The sequence below is a fragment of the Besnoitia besnoiti genome (genome assembly GCF_002563875.1).
Source record: "Besnoitia besnoiti strain Bb-Ger1 chromosome Unknown contig00014, whole genome shotgun sequence".
Taxonomy (NCBI): domain Eukaryota; phylum Apicomplexa; class Conoidasida; order Eucoccidiorida; family Sarcocystidae; genus Besnoitia; species Besnoitia besnoiti.
In genome coordinates, this window is record NW_021703916.1 from 24,860 (window position 1) to 41,386 (window position 16,527).

The 16,527-nt window shown below is 54.8% G+C and overlaps 3 protein-coding genes across 3 annotated transcripts; all 3 read left to right on the plus strand.

Annotated features, from left to right (window-relative positions):
* Window positions 1-1,719: 1,719 nt before the first annotated feature.
* Window positions 1,720-5,538, plus strand: BESB_024810 (putative 2-oxoisovalerate dehydrogenase subunit alpha; the record flags this gene model as incomplete). The annotated part of the gene is made up of 7 exons (XM_029361169.1): window positions 1,720-2,179; window positions 2,586-2,726; window positions 3,257-3,436; window positions 3,917-4,001; window positions 4,415-4,535; window positions 4,909-4,979; window positions 5,352-5,538. The coding sequence occupies 7 exons, from the start codon at window positions 1,720-1,722 to the stop codon at window positions 5,536-5,538; spliced, it is 1,245 nt and encodes a 414-aa protein (XP_029215524.1).
* A 1,700-nt stretch (window positions 5,539-7,238) lies between these two features.
* Window positions 7,239-10,201, plus strand: BESB_024820 (formate/nitrite transporter protein; the record flags this gene model as incomplete). The annotated part of the gene is made up of 5 exons (XM_029361170.1): window positions 7,239-7,329; window positions 8,261-8,440; window positions 8,634-9,075; window positions 9,337-9,484; window positions 9,749-10,201. 5 exons carry the CDS (start codon window positions 7,239-7,241, stop codon window positions 10,199-10,201), a joined length of 1,314 nt encoding a protein of 437 aa, XP_029215525.1.
* A 3,954-nt stretch (window positions 10,202-14,155) lies between these two features.
* On the plus strand, window positions 14,156-15,496 carry BESB_024830 (membrane occupation and recognition nexus protein MORN2; the record flags this gene model as incomplete). Its single annotated transcript, XM_029361171.1, has 1 exon — window positions 14,156-15,496. The coding sequence occupies one exon, from the start codon at window positions 14,156-14,158 to the stop codon at window positions 15,494-15,496; it is 1,341 nt and encodes a 446-aa protein (XP_029215526.1).
* Window positions 15,497-16,527: the final 1,031 nt, after the last annotated feature.

Consider the following 16,527-nt stretch of genomic DNA (forward strand, 5'->3'; position numbering starts at 1 on the left):
CTTAGTGTGAAACAATGTTCATTCGGGTTAACGCTGCCTGGCTCTACTTCACATGGTTATATCGGCATGTTGTGCCTCCTAGGTTTCGGGTCTGGCAAAGTCACCGGACGGCGTCTCATGGAGCTGTGTCCCTTGGGAAGATGTCAACTCAATCAGAAGAACACTAAAAGTTGGAATGTTTCTATGAATAGTCAACGCCGCGCTTGTCCCTTTTTGACGTCGAGCAGAAACGCTTTCGTTCTACGCTACTTCGGCGAGATCTTCGCATGTCCGGCCGTGTGTTGTCTTGTATGCGGCTTCTTTTCAAATCCGTCTGTGGAGTTCTAGACAGCACGTTCAGAAATACTATTCCAACAGTCTCTTCCTCAAAAGAGTCTTCCCGGATCGCGAGTTTTGGTAGCGAACGCGGACACTGGCCCGGACTCTTCGTGTGCATCGTGACAAAGTAACGGAAACGTCCCAGGAACCTCAGCAAATTATTGTGTGAACTCCAACCACTCATCATCTCGAAAAAGGTATAGTTTCGCGTTTGTGTCAAGTACGGGACCATGCATCTCTGTAAAACTGCTTGCTGTAACGTGGCTGTAGGGTTCCTCTGAGCCGTACCGACTCTTCCGTTGGCGACGCGGTCAAGTTGTAGAACAGATTCAACAGGTCCGGAACCACGTGCGATTTTTTGCCTTCGCACCGTCTGCTTCGCCTTGTACAGTTCAACAGTCTGTCGAGTTTGGCGCATCCTGTTCGCCGGCGCCCGAAGTGAGTTGTTTCTTTGCCAAAACCTCATGTGTTTCTGCGTTTCCACGGCTTGTGCCTCCAGTCAGAAGCGTACACGGAGTATCTGCCCTTGTGTATTGGAGAGCCGTCGTGCTTTGTGTACGTGTGCACTGTATTACTCGAGCTATAATTCTATTTTGTAAGCGAGCATCCTTTGTGAACTGAATGCTGTCTCTCGGTGCCTGCTTGTCCGCGTAGCCGTGTACGGATAGAACGCAGCAGAGAAAACGGCAGGTTTGTGAGTAGGCATACCCCTTTCTGGCACGGGCGGGTGCGATTCAGTGTGCGTCTTTTCTGTTCGTCCTACTCATGACACCTGTGCTTTGGGGACAGCGCCTCTGCGGAAGTCAGCAACAGCATCCTGTCGTCCCGCCACTCCTCTCTGCGTCCATCCGTGGTCGCGATGTTATTTCGAAGAAGGCTTGGCTCGTTCTGTGGGACTTGGGTGTGACTTCCGTGCGATGCTGGTGGAAAAGCTCTCTGCGCCGCATCCAAGCGAACGATGGAAGGCGAATTGTGGGCGCAGCTTCTTTGGCGGGCCCGCAGTGCCTCGGGTACCCTTCAGCGTGGGCGTGCGGCTCAAGGACGACAGGCACCCGCCCAGCAGGCGGGACTTGGCGTTCGCCACCCTCTCTGTCAAGAGGTTTTTCTCCCTTCAAGAGGCCGCCGCTGAGTTCTCGACGAGGGGATGCTTTGTGTGAAGCTCTGCTGCATGCTTCGCCTGCTTCTCTATCCGTGTCGAGGTCTTCGCCTACGTCGCGCGGCACTTGGTCTCAGATCGGTTCTGAGCTTGAAAGTGCGTCCGCCGGCATCTTGACCCGTACTGTGCGAGGCGGGTTCGCGAGTTTTTCCTCAGAGTGCACAGCGAAGTGCCGCCTTAGTTCTTCTCTCCGCACAGCTTCGTCAGGAGCACGCGGATTTTGCTCCAGTTTTTCTGCTGTGTGTATGGCTGCGAGGGGGTTTGCTTCGGGGCCTCAGTTTCGGGGGGTTTTCCCGGGAGAGCCCGTCACAGAACTTTGTTTCGCGCCTTCAAAGGAGCGCGGCTTGCCGCTCTTCCGCCAACTCGGGGATTCCGGAGACCTGCTGGAGTCTGCGACGTTGTCGTTTTCGCTCGAAGAGGGCGTACGCATGCTGCGCGTGATGATTCAGAGCCAGGTCTACGACTCCATTCTCTACGACATTCAGCGGCAGGGGCGCATATCCTTCTATCTGGCCGCGGCCGGCGAAGAAGCGGCGCTGGTGGGCAGCGCAGCCGCGCTCAAAGACGCAGACATGATTCTCCCTCAGTACCGCGAGCTGCCCTCGCTCATGTGGAAAGGCTTCACACTCGACGACGTTCTCGCGCAGCTCTTCGCGACCGCAAAAGACCCCGGGCGCGGCCGGCAAATGCCCATACATTACACACGTGCGTCAGCTGAAGTCGTCGTTTTCGCAGAGCTCTACGCGACCCAGGCACCGAAAACACACCAATTCAGTGGAAGCATTCCCGAACAATGCTTTGAAGACACTGAAGACTTAGACACAGAGACGTACTGACGTTCATGGTAGCCGGCAAAAGGCCGCTGCGCGTGAACTGTTTTAGATACGCATGTGAAGAGTTGGACCAACTGTCACCTACGACGATGATTACAGGACAAGGATACGTTTATCGCGTGCGAGGGTATACGCGCACGAGTGCGTGTGTGTTTGAAGTGTGTATTTACAGCTGTCAGTTGTCAGCCTGGCCTTCCGAATATGTTCGGCTGGAGGTCGTTTCCGCCCTTCTGTGCCGACGCAGGTTTGTTTTTTTGCGTTTTGTCTCGGTTTTCCAGCGGCGCACATGTGCATCATGCCCGTGTCGTCACCCTTGGCGGTGAAGATCCCGCAGGCTGCGGGTGTCGGGTATGCATACAAACTCGGGAAGAAAGACGCGGTCGCTGCGGTCTACTTCGGCGACGGCGCTGCGAGTGAAGGTGCGTGTCGGCCTCTGCGTGTAGTCTGCGCATTCCACGCACAGCGCCGGCGTCTGGCTTGCCGCGTGACGCCCGCACCCTGCATTTCGCGCTTTCCTACCACCTCAGCGCAGGCCGGCCTTCTGCCCCGCGGGCAGCGGAGCTGGCTGCGCGTGCGGTTCTGTTGCGCCAGGGGGGGTTGCTCTGCGTCTGGGTTGTGTCGGTGCGGCTCATTGAGACTCCACAGAGGGAAACTGCGTAGTTGCACGAAGGAATCCGGACGGAGAGAGGAAGCTTCAGGCGTGTTCGATGAGCGGTGGCTGTCTCTTCGCGGTCTTAAGTGAGTGCAGAGCTGTGGCGTTCGCAGAGCTGCTGTACCCAGATGCATAGATATATGCGTGTACGTGTGTCTATACTTACACCTCTACATACGAATCAGTATCTTCTGCTTGCGTATGTGCATGCATGTCGCGTGTTAGTTGAGTTCATGGATACTAGGCGTAAAAAATCTATGTCGTGCCCTGCGCGAGCGTCTTCTGCGTCTCCTGCAGGCGACGCGTGTGTAGGCTTGAACTTCGCGGCTGCGCTGGGGAGTCAGACGCTCTTCCTGTGCCGAAACAACGGCTACGCGATCAGCACGCCGGTCGACGAGCAGTACAGGGGCGACGGCATCGGCGCGCGAGCGGTCGCCTTCGGCATCGACACGGTGCGCGTGGACGGCACAGACCTCGGTAGGTCAAAACGGCGTCCCACGCGTGTCTGCCTGAGGCCTCGAGGGTGTTCCCGCTGTCACGCCTGTTTTTGAGACACACGACGTCGCGCAGCCGGAAGGTTTCCCAACTGCAGAATCCTGCGTCGCCCTCTCCAGCGCGCGGTCAACCTAGACGTTTGTCATCTGTTCCTAACGAGAGGCTCGCTTGTGACTCCTCGGCACTCCACACAGACTTGTGGCTGCGCTTTGACTGTCCTTTCGCGCTGCAGCGAAGGGTAGCAGGCTGAGCGTTTCTGAGGCGCAGACTGAGCAAGAGGAGGTCTCAGGTCGCTTCATTGTCTCGATAACTTCCAGGTTCCTTGACTGTTGATGACTCGGTGGAAGTAATTCAGGTTGGAGTGCGTGTTCATTTGCCTTTGCCGTTTGCGGTCTAGAGCGCTGGGGCTGGCTGTGTGATCACTTTGCGCAACCGTCTTCTGCGCTCCTTGTCTTAATGCAGTGGCCGTTTATGCGGCGGTGAAGGCCGCGCGAGAGCTCATCGTGAAGAGGCAGGAGCCCGCGTTCGTAGAGATGATGACGTATAGGTACGCTACGTCTGGGGGCGAAAAGACAGTTGGTGCTCGCGAGGGAGGCAGTTTGGCACGCCTGAGGCTGCTGTGGAGGCGAGAGGGCGCGCGGGCCTCGCGGAGGGGCTGTATGCGTGGACCCCTCGTAATCAGGCTGCTCACAGCTGCGGGCGCTCAACTCAGGCGCATGGGCCCGGACACGGAGGCCTTAGACGCGAAGCGTTTATCGAGAACTTTCGGCTAGTCGAAGACTTGAGCGAGCAGCGATAGAGCGAAAGGTGGACAGGCAGGGGCCGCTGCGTAGGTGGGCGCGGCTACGGTGAGCACAAAAGTCCGGGTGCTTGTCGACTTGAGACGGCGCTTGTCGTCGACCAGGCGGCATGCATGTGTGGGCATCTCTGCCTCTTTCTAATGCGGGGTTGTTTTCATAGGCTTGGCCCTCACTCGACCAGCGACGACAGCGCGGCGTACCGGAAAGCCGAAGAGGTGCAACAGTGGAGTACTCCAGCGTTACACTGTGTTAGGCGCTTCGCAGCGTTTTTGACAAAACAGGTAAGGAGACGCCGAAACCGGCAAGCGGCGGCTGAAACGGGTCAGAGTGACGCCCGAGAAAGACGCAAGTCACCCTCGAGGCGAGAGGCGCGTAGTTCAGAACTGCTCATAGAAAAATTGAGACAAGAAGCGCAACTCAAGGGTGGATGTGGCGAGTGAACGGACGGCCGCACAGACGAGGTGTGATTGTCCGCTTTCAGCTACGGGCTTCTCCCCTCCGTTCGCTGAGGCGCTCGCACTTGTCGCGAGTCAATTCCTTGTGACCGGGTTCCTCACGTGTCTTTCTCTGCCTCTTTCCTTAGCTCGTCACTTTAGAAAACGACCAAAGGTCGAGGATCGTTTTCTCACGTCTGCTGTTTCCATGTTTTTCCAGGGTGTGTGGAGCACCGTGGAGGAAAACGCACTCGTCGAAGAGACGCGGAAGAGGATCCTCTCGAGAATACGGTAAGGCGATGGTTCAGTCAGAAGAAATCAGAGAGACAGCCATCCGTAGAGCGGCGCTCACAGCCGGAGCCCACATCAGCCGTGCTGTATCTGCGAGGCGTCTCTCATGGCTAGGGCTTGCGGCGATAAACGGGCTCCCGCCGGCCTTCTCCGGGAGCCGCCGTAGTTTATTTATGTATATCTATTTGTTTAGGTACGTTCGAATGTCTAAAAGTACCTGCATGTGTATGTTGTTGTAGGCACGTGCTATTGGGTTGCGGCGGGAAAGACCCTGCCACGGTCGCGCTTCGTGGCGAGGCTGCTTGACTCTGGGAGACATTAGGTCGATAGAGCAGCGTGTGAGAGGGGAACTGCGAATCTTTGTTTGTTCAGAGTATTCGAGAAAATGAAGCATCCGCCGGTGTTAGCGGGGCTCTTCACCGACGTCTACGACAAAATGCCAAAATCTTTGCAAGAACAGCAGGAGGCACTGAGGAGTTTCTTGTCGCATCCTGACAGGGCAAAGACATATAATCTGAATAGGTTTGAGAGGGATCAAACGGGGAAGGGAGAAAACTGAAGGCAGTCAAGCGTCAGACGAGGGGAGTTGCTTGCACGTGTACGAAGACAGACAACGCAGGACAGCCACAATAACTCACACACGGTAAAGCGCGGAGCATCTGCGCTAGTGTTTTCCCTGAACTCTATCGGAGTGTGTTGATTTCGGGTCTCACGCGCTCAAGAAATACCGAGTGAGATGCCACTATCTTTCTACAGCTTGCTTGTGTTCATCAGCTCCTTAGCCGTCTCCCTCGCTTTTGCTGGCGCTGAATTTCGCCTTTCCATGTCGGAGTCCATTTAGATATAGAAACATCCACATATGCAACTCACAAGTGAGGACTTACAGTTAGCGCCCGCGCTCTGACTCCTAAGCGTCCATGCGTGCGTACCCAGTGCTTATTCTATCCAGCTACAATCCTATGTATGTTATGTATATCTACATTCTTATATGTGGGCCGCAGGCTGCTAGTCTGTTTTCGTGCATTCATCTGCATTCATCGCAGTTCTGTACGTTGCGGCATTCAGCACCTGATCGCCAAAGGGATTTTGTGCGGATGGATTTCTTTTCGGCTGTTAGTATTGAATTTTGTTTTGTCACACGAATGGACGACGAAAGAGCCACAATGTTTGTCCGCACAGTGCCAGTAGCATTGTCAGATTTATATCGTCAGTGTCTTCGCGAGGCGCTCAGTGGCATGACGGGAGCCTCTGACTCTAGCGTGATAGATTTCCGCACTTCAAAGTGTCGTCTCCGAACCCAAGAAGTAGCAGCACTTTCTAAGAGAGCAGTGTCCGAGGAAAGGTTAGATACACGAACGCCTCCCGCAGGAGTGAGGCGTCTCGTCTGCCGTCTCCAGCAGTCATCCAGATCTCCGGGGAGTAGATTTCCAGAATAGCCGTTGGCAAGAACCAAATTCCTTTCGTCATCATGCTCCAGTCTCCGCCGCACACGCAGCGTTGCTGAACGCTGTAGGCATTCAAAATAGTGCAATAGTGGCTTGTGGTTCGGCGACGGCGACAGCAGCTGGCCGCACGTGGGTTGTGTCCCCGAAAGCCTGTCTGCCCATGGTGTTAGTTACTTCAGAGTTTAGCTCGAACAATGGTGCCCCCGGCATACGTTGGAAGTTTGACTTGATCGTTTTATGTCTTCATTGGTTGTATCTCACCGCCACAGCAACCACAGTCTGATCACCGCTGCCACAGATCACAGACCAGATGCCACTCCCCCGTAGTATGTTTTGGTCAGGAGTCTCGAACAGAGGTAACGAAACTGGAACACGGTCAGTCCACAGCCCGCAGACAGGATATTCGAGCGTGCCTGATCTCCGCGTGGGAACAAAGCGGCTAGCCATGCTCGGCTCTTCTGCGCATCGCCGCGGCCGTTTGCATGTCCCCTGTTGGGTAGCGGGTGGTCGAGCATCTGGGATTTTGCCGAGATTTGTGTATTGCACCGATTGATCGTTGATAATGAGTGAGAAGCGAAGCGCTAGCGATATACCTGTGTGGTGCGGTTTTTCGAGCACGAAATGTGTTATCTGCCCAGATTCTCTGTGCCCAACAAAGCAGACACACGGCACGCTTAGTTTTCCTAAAACTGTCCTACGGGGTTGAACCGTATTCTTGCCGATTATTACACTGGCTTGATTGTCTTCGAATGTTTCGCTTTAAAACCGGGACTGCTCTTTGCAACGAACTAACCTGGGTGCAACGGTCTCACATATGACGACGGTGGTTTGTCTGACTGCGAAAGAAACCCCTCCGGGTTCGGTTGGCCATGGATCTAAGCAGGCTTGCCTACAAGTTCCCGGAAGTCAGGCTTGCTTCCCTGTGGGTTCGCATATGAATGGTCATGCGTGTGGCACCACTGGGACGGCTTGTATCTGTGGTCGGCGATTCGGAGTGGCGTGTGTACGCGGGTTATAGCTGGAGCCGGGCTTTTCTCAGCTTCGTCCCTGCAGCTTCCAGACACTCTGCAAAGAATGCGAGAGCTGGTGAAACCGGTCCCACTGAATAGGCCCCCTCTTTCCAGGGTAAGCTCCTGCAGAGTGGCAGGTGGTGGTGTGTCTATATGCAACAGGCGGTAGGATTAGCGTCGTGTACGGAAAGGTCATCCCTGTAAAGGTTATGCGAGAAGCCGCTGCCGGCTGTAGTTTAACAGTGATAGCAGGTAGAGCTTCTTTCGTTGTTAACAGTGATGTTCATCGATTAATCGTCTTAGCATCTCAGCTAGTGGTACCCTTTGATACACCTGCTTTGTTCTTTATTTTTTTCCCCGTACTAATCTTACCGCATAAAGGTTTTAGGTGGTCCTTCTATTTTCATTCTCAGTTCTTTGATGTGGGCAGGCGCGTTGTTGTTTGGACTGGGACCAGAGCTCTACGACAGTTCATATTGTGTATGCTCAAATACGTGCATTCACCAATAGCATTAACGACTTATTCAAGCGGACGCCCACCCAACAGGACCTCAGCCTAGATATTTCGAATGGGCTGCTCAAAATGCGGCGACTACTGCAGGGATGTGCACATCTTTGAATCATGAAGTTACCTACTCACTGAGCTTCACATTTGCGTTAAAAACGCGTGTCGTTGTGGTTCATATTCCGGCTGATGTCAACGCTGTTAATAGTGTGATTCCACCTTCAGCAAGAGGTTCGACAGTGGATTCAGGTGCATACTACTGAATGCCGATGTGACGAGAGACCCAGGCAGTACCTGTATTGCATTATTTTGTGGGCACAGACCCTGGGCTAGTCGTCTCTTTGGATCCGACATTGGTTGTGACCGCGGGAGCCGACGCCTACCTAAAGATCTTGGAGTACGGGGTCAAAAAGACTCAGCTCCGGATCGACAGGCTTCTGCTTCAAGCGTTCATGGCAGGAGTGTATGTAGCAATGGCCGGTCACTGCTGTACAGTTCTGGGTGAGTCATTGAACGGCACGGGGCTACATACTGCGTGGTGGCAGGCTGAAACACGCGGCTTATGGAGACACATACCGTCAGAGCCTCATAGTTCTTGCTCTCTGCCACGCTCCAGTTCAGCCAAGTACGGGTCACGTACGATATTAAATGCTGCTTTATCGCCTCAGGCTCAGTGTACGTGTCGTGCGTGCAGCTGGATCATACCCGACGGAAACTGACAATCCCCTTGCTGTGGCAAAGCCTACGCAGAAATTCATCTACGGATCGCTGTTCCCTGTCGCTTTCATATGCATCATTCTTACCGGAGCCGAGCTGTTTACCGGCAACACGATGACCATGCTCATCTGTTGGTTTCAACGACGCGTCACAATTCTTCAGCTAGGGGTGAACTGGGGGGGCAGCTTCCTTGGTAACTGGTTAGGCGCCCTTTTTGGGGCTTACTTCCTTTCATACCTGACGGGGGCCCTGGACGATGAACACGTCCGTCATTTCCTGTTTATTACGTGCAAGACTAAAGTGTCCTACGGATGGGGTGCTTGCTTCCTGAGAGGAGTTGGTTGTAACACGTTTGTATGTCTCGCAGTGTGGACTGTCATTGCATCGGAAAACGTCGCTGGCAAGGTCCTAGTAATGTGGTAAGTCCGTCGTTCGGAGACCGTGCTGCGATTGCGCGCGCGGGGAGGGGAGACGGGATGAAAGAAATCTCAGCTCAGTGAAGGAATGGCGCCAGGCGACCTCGCCCTTCATATGTTGCATGCTGCCTCCCTGTGTGTGATGCGATCGTTGCCGGTACAGCAAGGCTCGAAGCATTTGTAACGCATGCTGTACTCCTTCCGCCGGTGTTTCAGACGCGTGAAATAGGCATTTCAAGGCTGTGGATCATATCCTGTCTCCAGGTTCCCAATTGTTGCTTTCTGCGTGGGAGGATACGAGCATATAATAGCCAACATGTACACGTTACAGGCAGGCCTCATGATTGGGGCACCCGTCGCGATCTCGGACGTCGTTGTTTACAACTTCTTGCCAACGCTTCTTGGCAATATTGTAAGCTCTGTGGGGTCCAGAACGCGAACTATCAGCTACGTGTTCCAGTGTGTTGCTTGTTCACTCTGTATGCGCCGAACGGTTTGTTACAGTAAAAACCCGCGGTTTTCAAGCTTGTGTCTTCCGAATTGAATTGCGGCGCGTGATCTGGGAGTGTTTTTGCAAGAAGCTAGCTAGCTTATTTCTAGGCGGGGTGTATTGAATCCTCGGTAGAGTCCAGACCCACAAAGAAGTGTTTCGTGTGCCTTGCTTTATTTTCTTTAGGTTGGAGGGTGCCTACTGGTAGGCGCGGTCTACGCATACAACTTTTATCCGACGTTGACATTTACGGAAACCACAGGCGCGAAAGTCTTCGTCCAGGATGTTGCACCGGCTCTAGACCGGCGCCACTCATTCCAAGTGTCGATGACGGAGCGAGAAGCAGATGGTCGCGTGGTTACCGAATACGAAGCAGTGCCTTTTGAGTCTTTCGGCGGGGACTACATCGTCAGCAAGCATGCCACGACAGCGGGCCCAGTTCCGTCTCGGGCATCTTCATTCCTGTACCCGTTTCAAGGACGGCCGAGGCAGTCCTCTCAGACAAGCTTTCTTAGCACACAACCTCTTCCGGAGCCATCCGCCGCTTCGCCTGAGCCTTCCAGAGTCGGTCTCGAAAATGCGCAGTCATCCCAGGTACAAAAGATGCATGCCCTATCTCTAGTTTACTGTGCCTCGTAAGCATGCTCTAAGCTTTGAATTGCGGACTACGACGTCTCAAACTATTTAACAAAGAGGAAATGCCTCACGCAGCACGGAGTTTGTTGCAACCGTACCACGCATTCGTTAGTATTCCCTGTGTCCAAGCTGAGTACAGCATGACGCGCCGAATATGAACAATGGCCCACCTGTTCTTGCGTACTGCTTCACTTCAGGTTGGCGTTGCCGCAAGACAGGAAGTATGACCCGCCTTGCCCGCAGTCGCCGGCTACTTTCTTGTGAAAGACAGCTGTCGGACAGAAGGACGATACCGAGAACAGCAAATTGCAGCGGTTTAGTTTCGACTGTAGCTGCCAACCTCGTGTATGCATTCCTGCCGGGTGAGGTGGGTCACGTCGGGGCTTGAAGAGACGTACGGCAGTGTATACACTCTACAGTTTCTGTTTGGGGGTTGTTCGTTTCACTTGCCCCTTTGCCATCCGACGGCCAAGTGGCCTTTGACCGTGCCAGAGGCTGTCGTGGGACTCCAGGGATCCATCGCTTCAAAGATCACCCGAGAGGGCGCCCGAGACTAATAACCACACATCCAGCATAAATTTCTCAATGGACTACCAAGTGGATGTCGGTGCACTTCATCGTGTAAAAGCTCAGCATGGATTCAGTACTTATGACCTAGTATATCCGGTTTGATCTTCAATAGGGGAGACTGGCGACTCGACTGACCAGGTCGTGTGTGCGGCTATTATCAAGTTGTCGGGTGCCTGAGACTGTCACATGCAGGACGACAGTCTTGCCAGCGTGATGCGTGTGTTGAAGCACAGTTCTTTGGACTCTCACTGGCGCAGTCAGTAGCTACAAGGCGCCACACACTCCGCAGCCGTTGCAACAAGCGAACGGCGGCTATTTTGTGTAGAGCCGAACGAACCTGAATGAGGCTCGGACCCTGCCACAGAAATCTATTTGGAAGCGCACGATTCGGGAATATCCGCAATTGAATTAGTTACTACCATCATAATGATTGTGCAGCCAGACGGTGAGCTCACGTCGTCACCTGATGTACACGAGGTACTTGCGGTCTGTGGGTATAAGTAAGAAGGCTACAACCTACTTTCGACCAATTTCCGCTTTCGGTAGAATTGAGGGAGGCTGCCTGGCCTCAACGTGGTGGCAAGACGCCACGCAGGCGTGCTGGCGCGGCACCGTTCTTAGGAGCATGGTACTAGATATAAGTTGTTCATCTGTGCGCAAGTTCGTCTTGCTACGCCGACGTAGAGATGTAGCTTCATGGTATGCATGCTGTCCTTGCACAGTTGAGAATGCAGAATCGAACTGAGCACTGTCATGAAGACGTCTACCGGAGTAGCGCCGGCCTGTCACAGACATGTACCACATGGTAGAGAAGCAAACTGAAAGCCGGAGCGTTCCACGTCTGAGCTATATGATTCAGAAAAGCTTCCACCAAAGCGTTGCTTGCGTGCCGGTTATCCGCACGGCAGTATCAGAAAAACTACGGCTAGAGTGTGACTTCGAGTACAGCATCCCTGCCATTCCAACCCTCTGGGGGTTCCGCAGCTTGCGCTATCGATAGAAATTCCACCTCAGCACAGCCGTCATAAAGTAAGCCGGCAGAGAGTCGTTCCTGAGGGGAAAACGGATTCCTGAGAAATCTGTTTAGTGCATTCCTCGCTCCTGCAGCGTATTCCCAGGCCGGCGTAGGAGACTGCTGTATTGGGCAAAGTTCTTCACGAAGAGCAACTGACTCTTTGTTTGGCATGCAGGCACACTGTCGATCTCTATCCATCTGCATATATGCATGAGATAAATACAATTAATGAGGAACTATGGTAGGTACTGTCTTCTGAGTGTGTGGCCGCTCCTGGCGCACACAAAAGTGCGTGCCTCTGAAGTGATTGCCGTGGGCTTTTCAATGCTTATCCAAGCCGAGTCGCCAGGCCAGTATCAATGCGATGCTGCATTCTCTGACGGGAATTGGCGATTCGAGTTAACCGTGACTGATGACCGAAAGGGTGGGTATTACGTTGTTTTGCTTCACAGTCATGCTAACCCAGCATCAAGAATGCTCGCAATCCCTCCTGCAAGTGCGTGTCTCCCTAGGTTGCGAGCGAAAAAAAAAGGCCTTCTTGTGCTTCGAAATTAGCGCCGTATCCCCGACTGTACGCGCAAAGCTACTCTCCGATAGAGGCATAGACGAAAGGCCACATATCTACATATCCTCCTTGTCTGCAGTTTATCAGAGTGGAACTTTTTACGCAGACAGTTGCGGTTCCTTCTCGCAAGTACATACCGACGCGTTTCTAGACTTCTTCAGTGTGCACGACGCCACAGAGGGAACCTGCGGGAGGTGCTGCGTTATCGCTGTAAACTAGCGCGATCGCTGCTGCTGCCATTATTCGAATGAAAATGGTACCGCTGCGCCCGCACACGTGGTCGGGGTCCTTGTGATCCGCGACGGAGGCGCGGGTCACACATCTATGCTGATATTGTTGGCATATTGGCGGTAACCATAAACTTCGCCTTTTCATCACCCACGATCGTCACAGCCTTGGTGTTGCCTCTGTACGCGTGTGCCTGCAAAAGGGTCGCGGCTGTCTACGTTTTCCGCGCTCCAAGCCACCTCTCTTTAGACACAGAAAAAACGAGGACGGCGCATCTATCTATGTTTCTTTGATGTGGGGCGCGTGAAGAGCACGCTGTGCCCGCGCACACGTTTGAGGTAATAGTAATCCCCGGCGGGGAAAAAAGTCGCACATCTACGCGGATATGGCTGCATACATTCACAAATTGTGCTGCGAAAACGCAAAAAGAAAAGGACCTCTGTTGAACAAAAAAAGATGTTTCATGGGGTCCTTCACTGAACCAGCAGGCAGAAGCACGTTAGGAAACGCAGGGGGACGGCCGCTTACACACGCACAACTCGTGAGAGGAGAACGTCGCCGAGAGCGCCGCGTTTTTTGGTTTCTCAAGTCCACGCGTACGCAGGTCGTTCTCTCTGGATGATATCGTTCCAACAGAGTCCCACTCTTCACAAACATCCGTACTCTGTCCGGAAACAGAGACCACCGTCTCGTTCCCGTTTAACTCATCTTCCTCTCGTGACCTCCCTGGCTGGGGGTGAGCCAGTCCAACTGTCGGGTAGTAGGTTGCGGTCGCGCGAGTCGGCTGCGTCGTCCCCGCTCTCTTGCATTCAGAAGTTGCATGCTCGCTGTAGTTTCCTGTTTGAAGGGAGAAACCCTCGAAAAGTCTGACCCTGTCCTTCTGTCCGGTGCTCGCCTGTTTTTCGGCCTCCTTCCTCGGGTGCTTCCCTTCTTTCTCAGTTGAAGGCTCTTTTTCAAAACAGCTGGTACGTCCCGTGTGCCACCTCTGGTACACTGCAGTGTCCTCTCTCCGCCTTTCAACGCACTCTTTCACAACGCGGTCTGCGTGTCCTCTGTTCGTTCCTTTCCGTCAAAAAGGCGAAGTAAAAGGCGGTTTTGCGTCGTCTTTTTTGTTGACGTGTTTCCTCTCACCTCCCGACCCGCAACTCATGTGTCAGCCCTCGTTCGCAAAGTCCTGGGTTGCATTCTCTTGACCCCTTGGTGGTTGCTCAAAACGGCCCCAGAGCGGCGCGGCCGAGAACCGAAGGTTCTCATCAAGGCACAACTGAAAGGCATTCTTCGTTCCCGTGGTCTTCCCTTTGTTCTTTCGTGCGGCTGTTTTTTGCACTTAGCATCCATCACATGAGTCGACATCGGAGCACATCATCTTTGTGAGCGCGTTGTGGACACGCACCACCTCGGTGCATTCAACATTTCTGTGCATGCCGTGAGTGTTGCTCAACGTGGTGTATTTGCTTAAGAATAGGGTGCAAATAGGTACATACCGCCTGGCGTCGTTTCGGGTGGGGCAAGGAAGTGGAGCGTCTGCTCGTTTCCGCAGTTTGTGGTTTTCCGACGGCTCGTTGTGGCCAGCCCAGTCATGGGCGCCTGCAAGAGCAAGCCGAAGGCCAAGCGGCCGGCGGAGGCGGAAGCCGATGCGGAGGGCGGGGTGGCGCCGACCGCGGCTCCCGCCGAAGGCGAGACTGAAACGCCGAAACAGGAGCGGGCTCTGAGCCGCGAGGATCCTCAAACCCGAACAGAAGGGCAGGAGGAACCTGCTGCAGCGGACGGAGGGAGCTCTGGCGACGCATCTGGCAATGCAGACAGCCACGTAGAAGCGGACAACAGCGACGTGAAGAAGGATGAGGAAGGAAAGGCGTCCGCAAGTCCTGTGGCAGGGAACTCCAACATGAGTGCAGCGCCGCAAGTGGATGTCAGTACAGTTCAAGGAGAGGTGGCTGAGGGAGAGCTGGTGTCGAGGCCCGTTGTCACGCTTGCCAACGGCGTCACTTACGTCGGTCAGTGGCTGGGCTCGAAGAAGCATGGGCAAGGCGTCCAGCAGTGGCCAGACGGGGCCAAGTACGTCGGGCAGTGGAAGGACGGCTTTGCGGACGGTCAGGGTGTCTTTACACACGCGGATGGGGACTACTATGAGGGTCAATGGAGGATGGACAAGGCAAATGGGTACGGCGAGTACCGGCACTCCGACGGCAGCGAGTACCGCGGCGGCTGGCTCGACGACAAGAAGCACGGGGACGCCGTTGAAAAGTGGGCGGACGGCTCCCACTTCGAAGGCCAGTACGCGAACGGCAAGAAAGAAGGCGAGGGGGCCTTCACGTGGCCCGAGGGGTCGCACTACAAAGGTCAGTTCAGGGAGAACGAGATCCACGGCCGCGGCCGCTACGTCTGGGCGGACGGGCGCTGCTACGAAGGCGAGTGGGAACACAACCGCATGAACGGTCAGGGCGTCTTCATGTGGGCGGACGGCCGCAAGTACGTCGGTGGATACGTGAACGACAAGAAGGAAGGCTATGGCACCTTTTTGTGGACCGATGGACGGTCTTTCCAGGGCGGATGGCTCAACGGCAGGCAGCACGGAGTCGGCAAGTTCACCGCCCGCTCCGGCGAGACGAGGCGCGGCTTGTGGGAGCAAGGCGTCCGTCAGCGGTGGCTAGAGGACGACGAAGACGTCAACGAACAAGGGGAAGTCGTCCGCGTGTCTGGCGGCACCGGCGCTTCGGCAGGAGGGGGAGGCGCCGCCGCTCAGGGCCACGACGAAGGGTCCGCAACAGGGACTGCCCTTGGCTCTTTTCAACAAGGTGGATCGAACCCTCTGGGAGGAAGCGGAGAGTCCCCGCAGGGCGGCCAGGCGCCGGAGGGAGGAACTGGCAGCGCCGACCATTCGCTCGGAAAGAACGAGGCCGCGGCGGTCTCTGCGTAGAGGAAGACTGGACGAAAACAGATGTTTGGAGCCACGTACGCGCTCTCCGGCTTGCCTGGCTTCGATACGGGCGCGTGCATCTACTTTATCCGCATGCGTGCACGCATACAGCTGTCGACGTGTGTGCCAGTGGAGACGAAAGAAAGGCCAGGTTGGGAGACACGCGGTGCGTCGCACTAAAGAGGAGAGGTTTCTGCTGCACAACGCGCGAAAGGAACGGTGGCGCTCAACAATGAGATGTGCAATCGATGCTGTGTGGAACGTGCACCACGAGCCTCGACCACACCGGGGACAGGTAAACCACATCCAGTGGCGAACTTTGGAGGAGAAGTGCTAATACCCGGAAAGGCCTGTGAACTCTCGGTTCTCTTGTGTTCATGGATGTCAGTAATACCACACGACTGCCTTACTCATTCGCGGCAGGAGAAGTGCCTCCTAGGTCGGGGACCTCAGTTCGAGCTCAAGGGCGCGTCAGAAGCTTCAGTTAGCAGTTGCCGAAGGCAAGATATTTGCAAGAGGCTGCAGTGGTGGCACAACCCTGCTCGCTGACTCCGACGCGCTTCAGCTCTACCTCCTCGGTCGATCTGTGTGGACAGGATGTCAAAGTTTGCTCCTTGCGACAAGAGGGGCAGTGTGGGTTTGATTTTTTTCCACACACTTTCAGCGCGCGGGTCGTCTGAGACATCTTGTCTCCGTCTGCGTGCATTCAGCCCATACGTCTGCACATGCAGTATTCGTGTAGACGTGCACGAAGCCTCCGGCGCGTCGCTGTCTTCGGCCGGCGAACTTAAGCTACGTAGGTATGGCGCAAATCCAAGTCTGCGCGGATGCCGCCTGGAGTGGCTAGTGACGTGGCACGTCCGTCGCGCAGCCCGGCGTATCGATTTTTAGTCTTATGTACGAGGTCGGTGTGGTGCGTAGATTCACGTGCGCGTGGCGCTCGATACCCCAGAAGGTTCGGTGAGGACGCGAGGTCAAGGAGCGTCGAGAAAAGAAGAGTGGCGTTGTGGGGGCAGTTTCCTCTTCCGCTG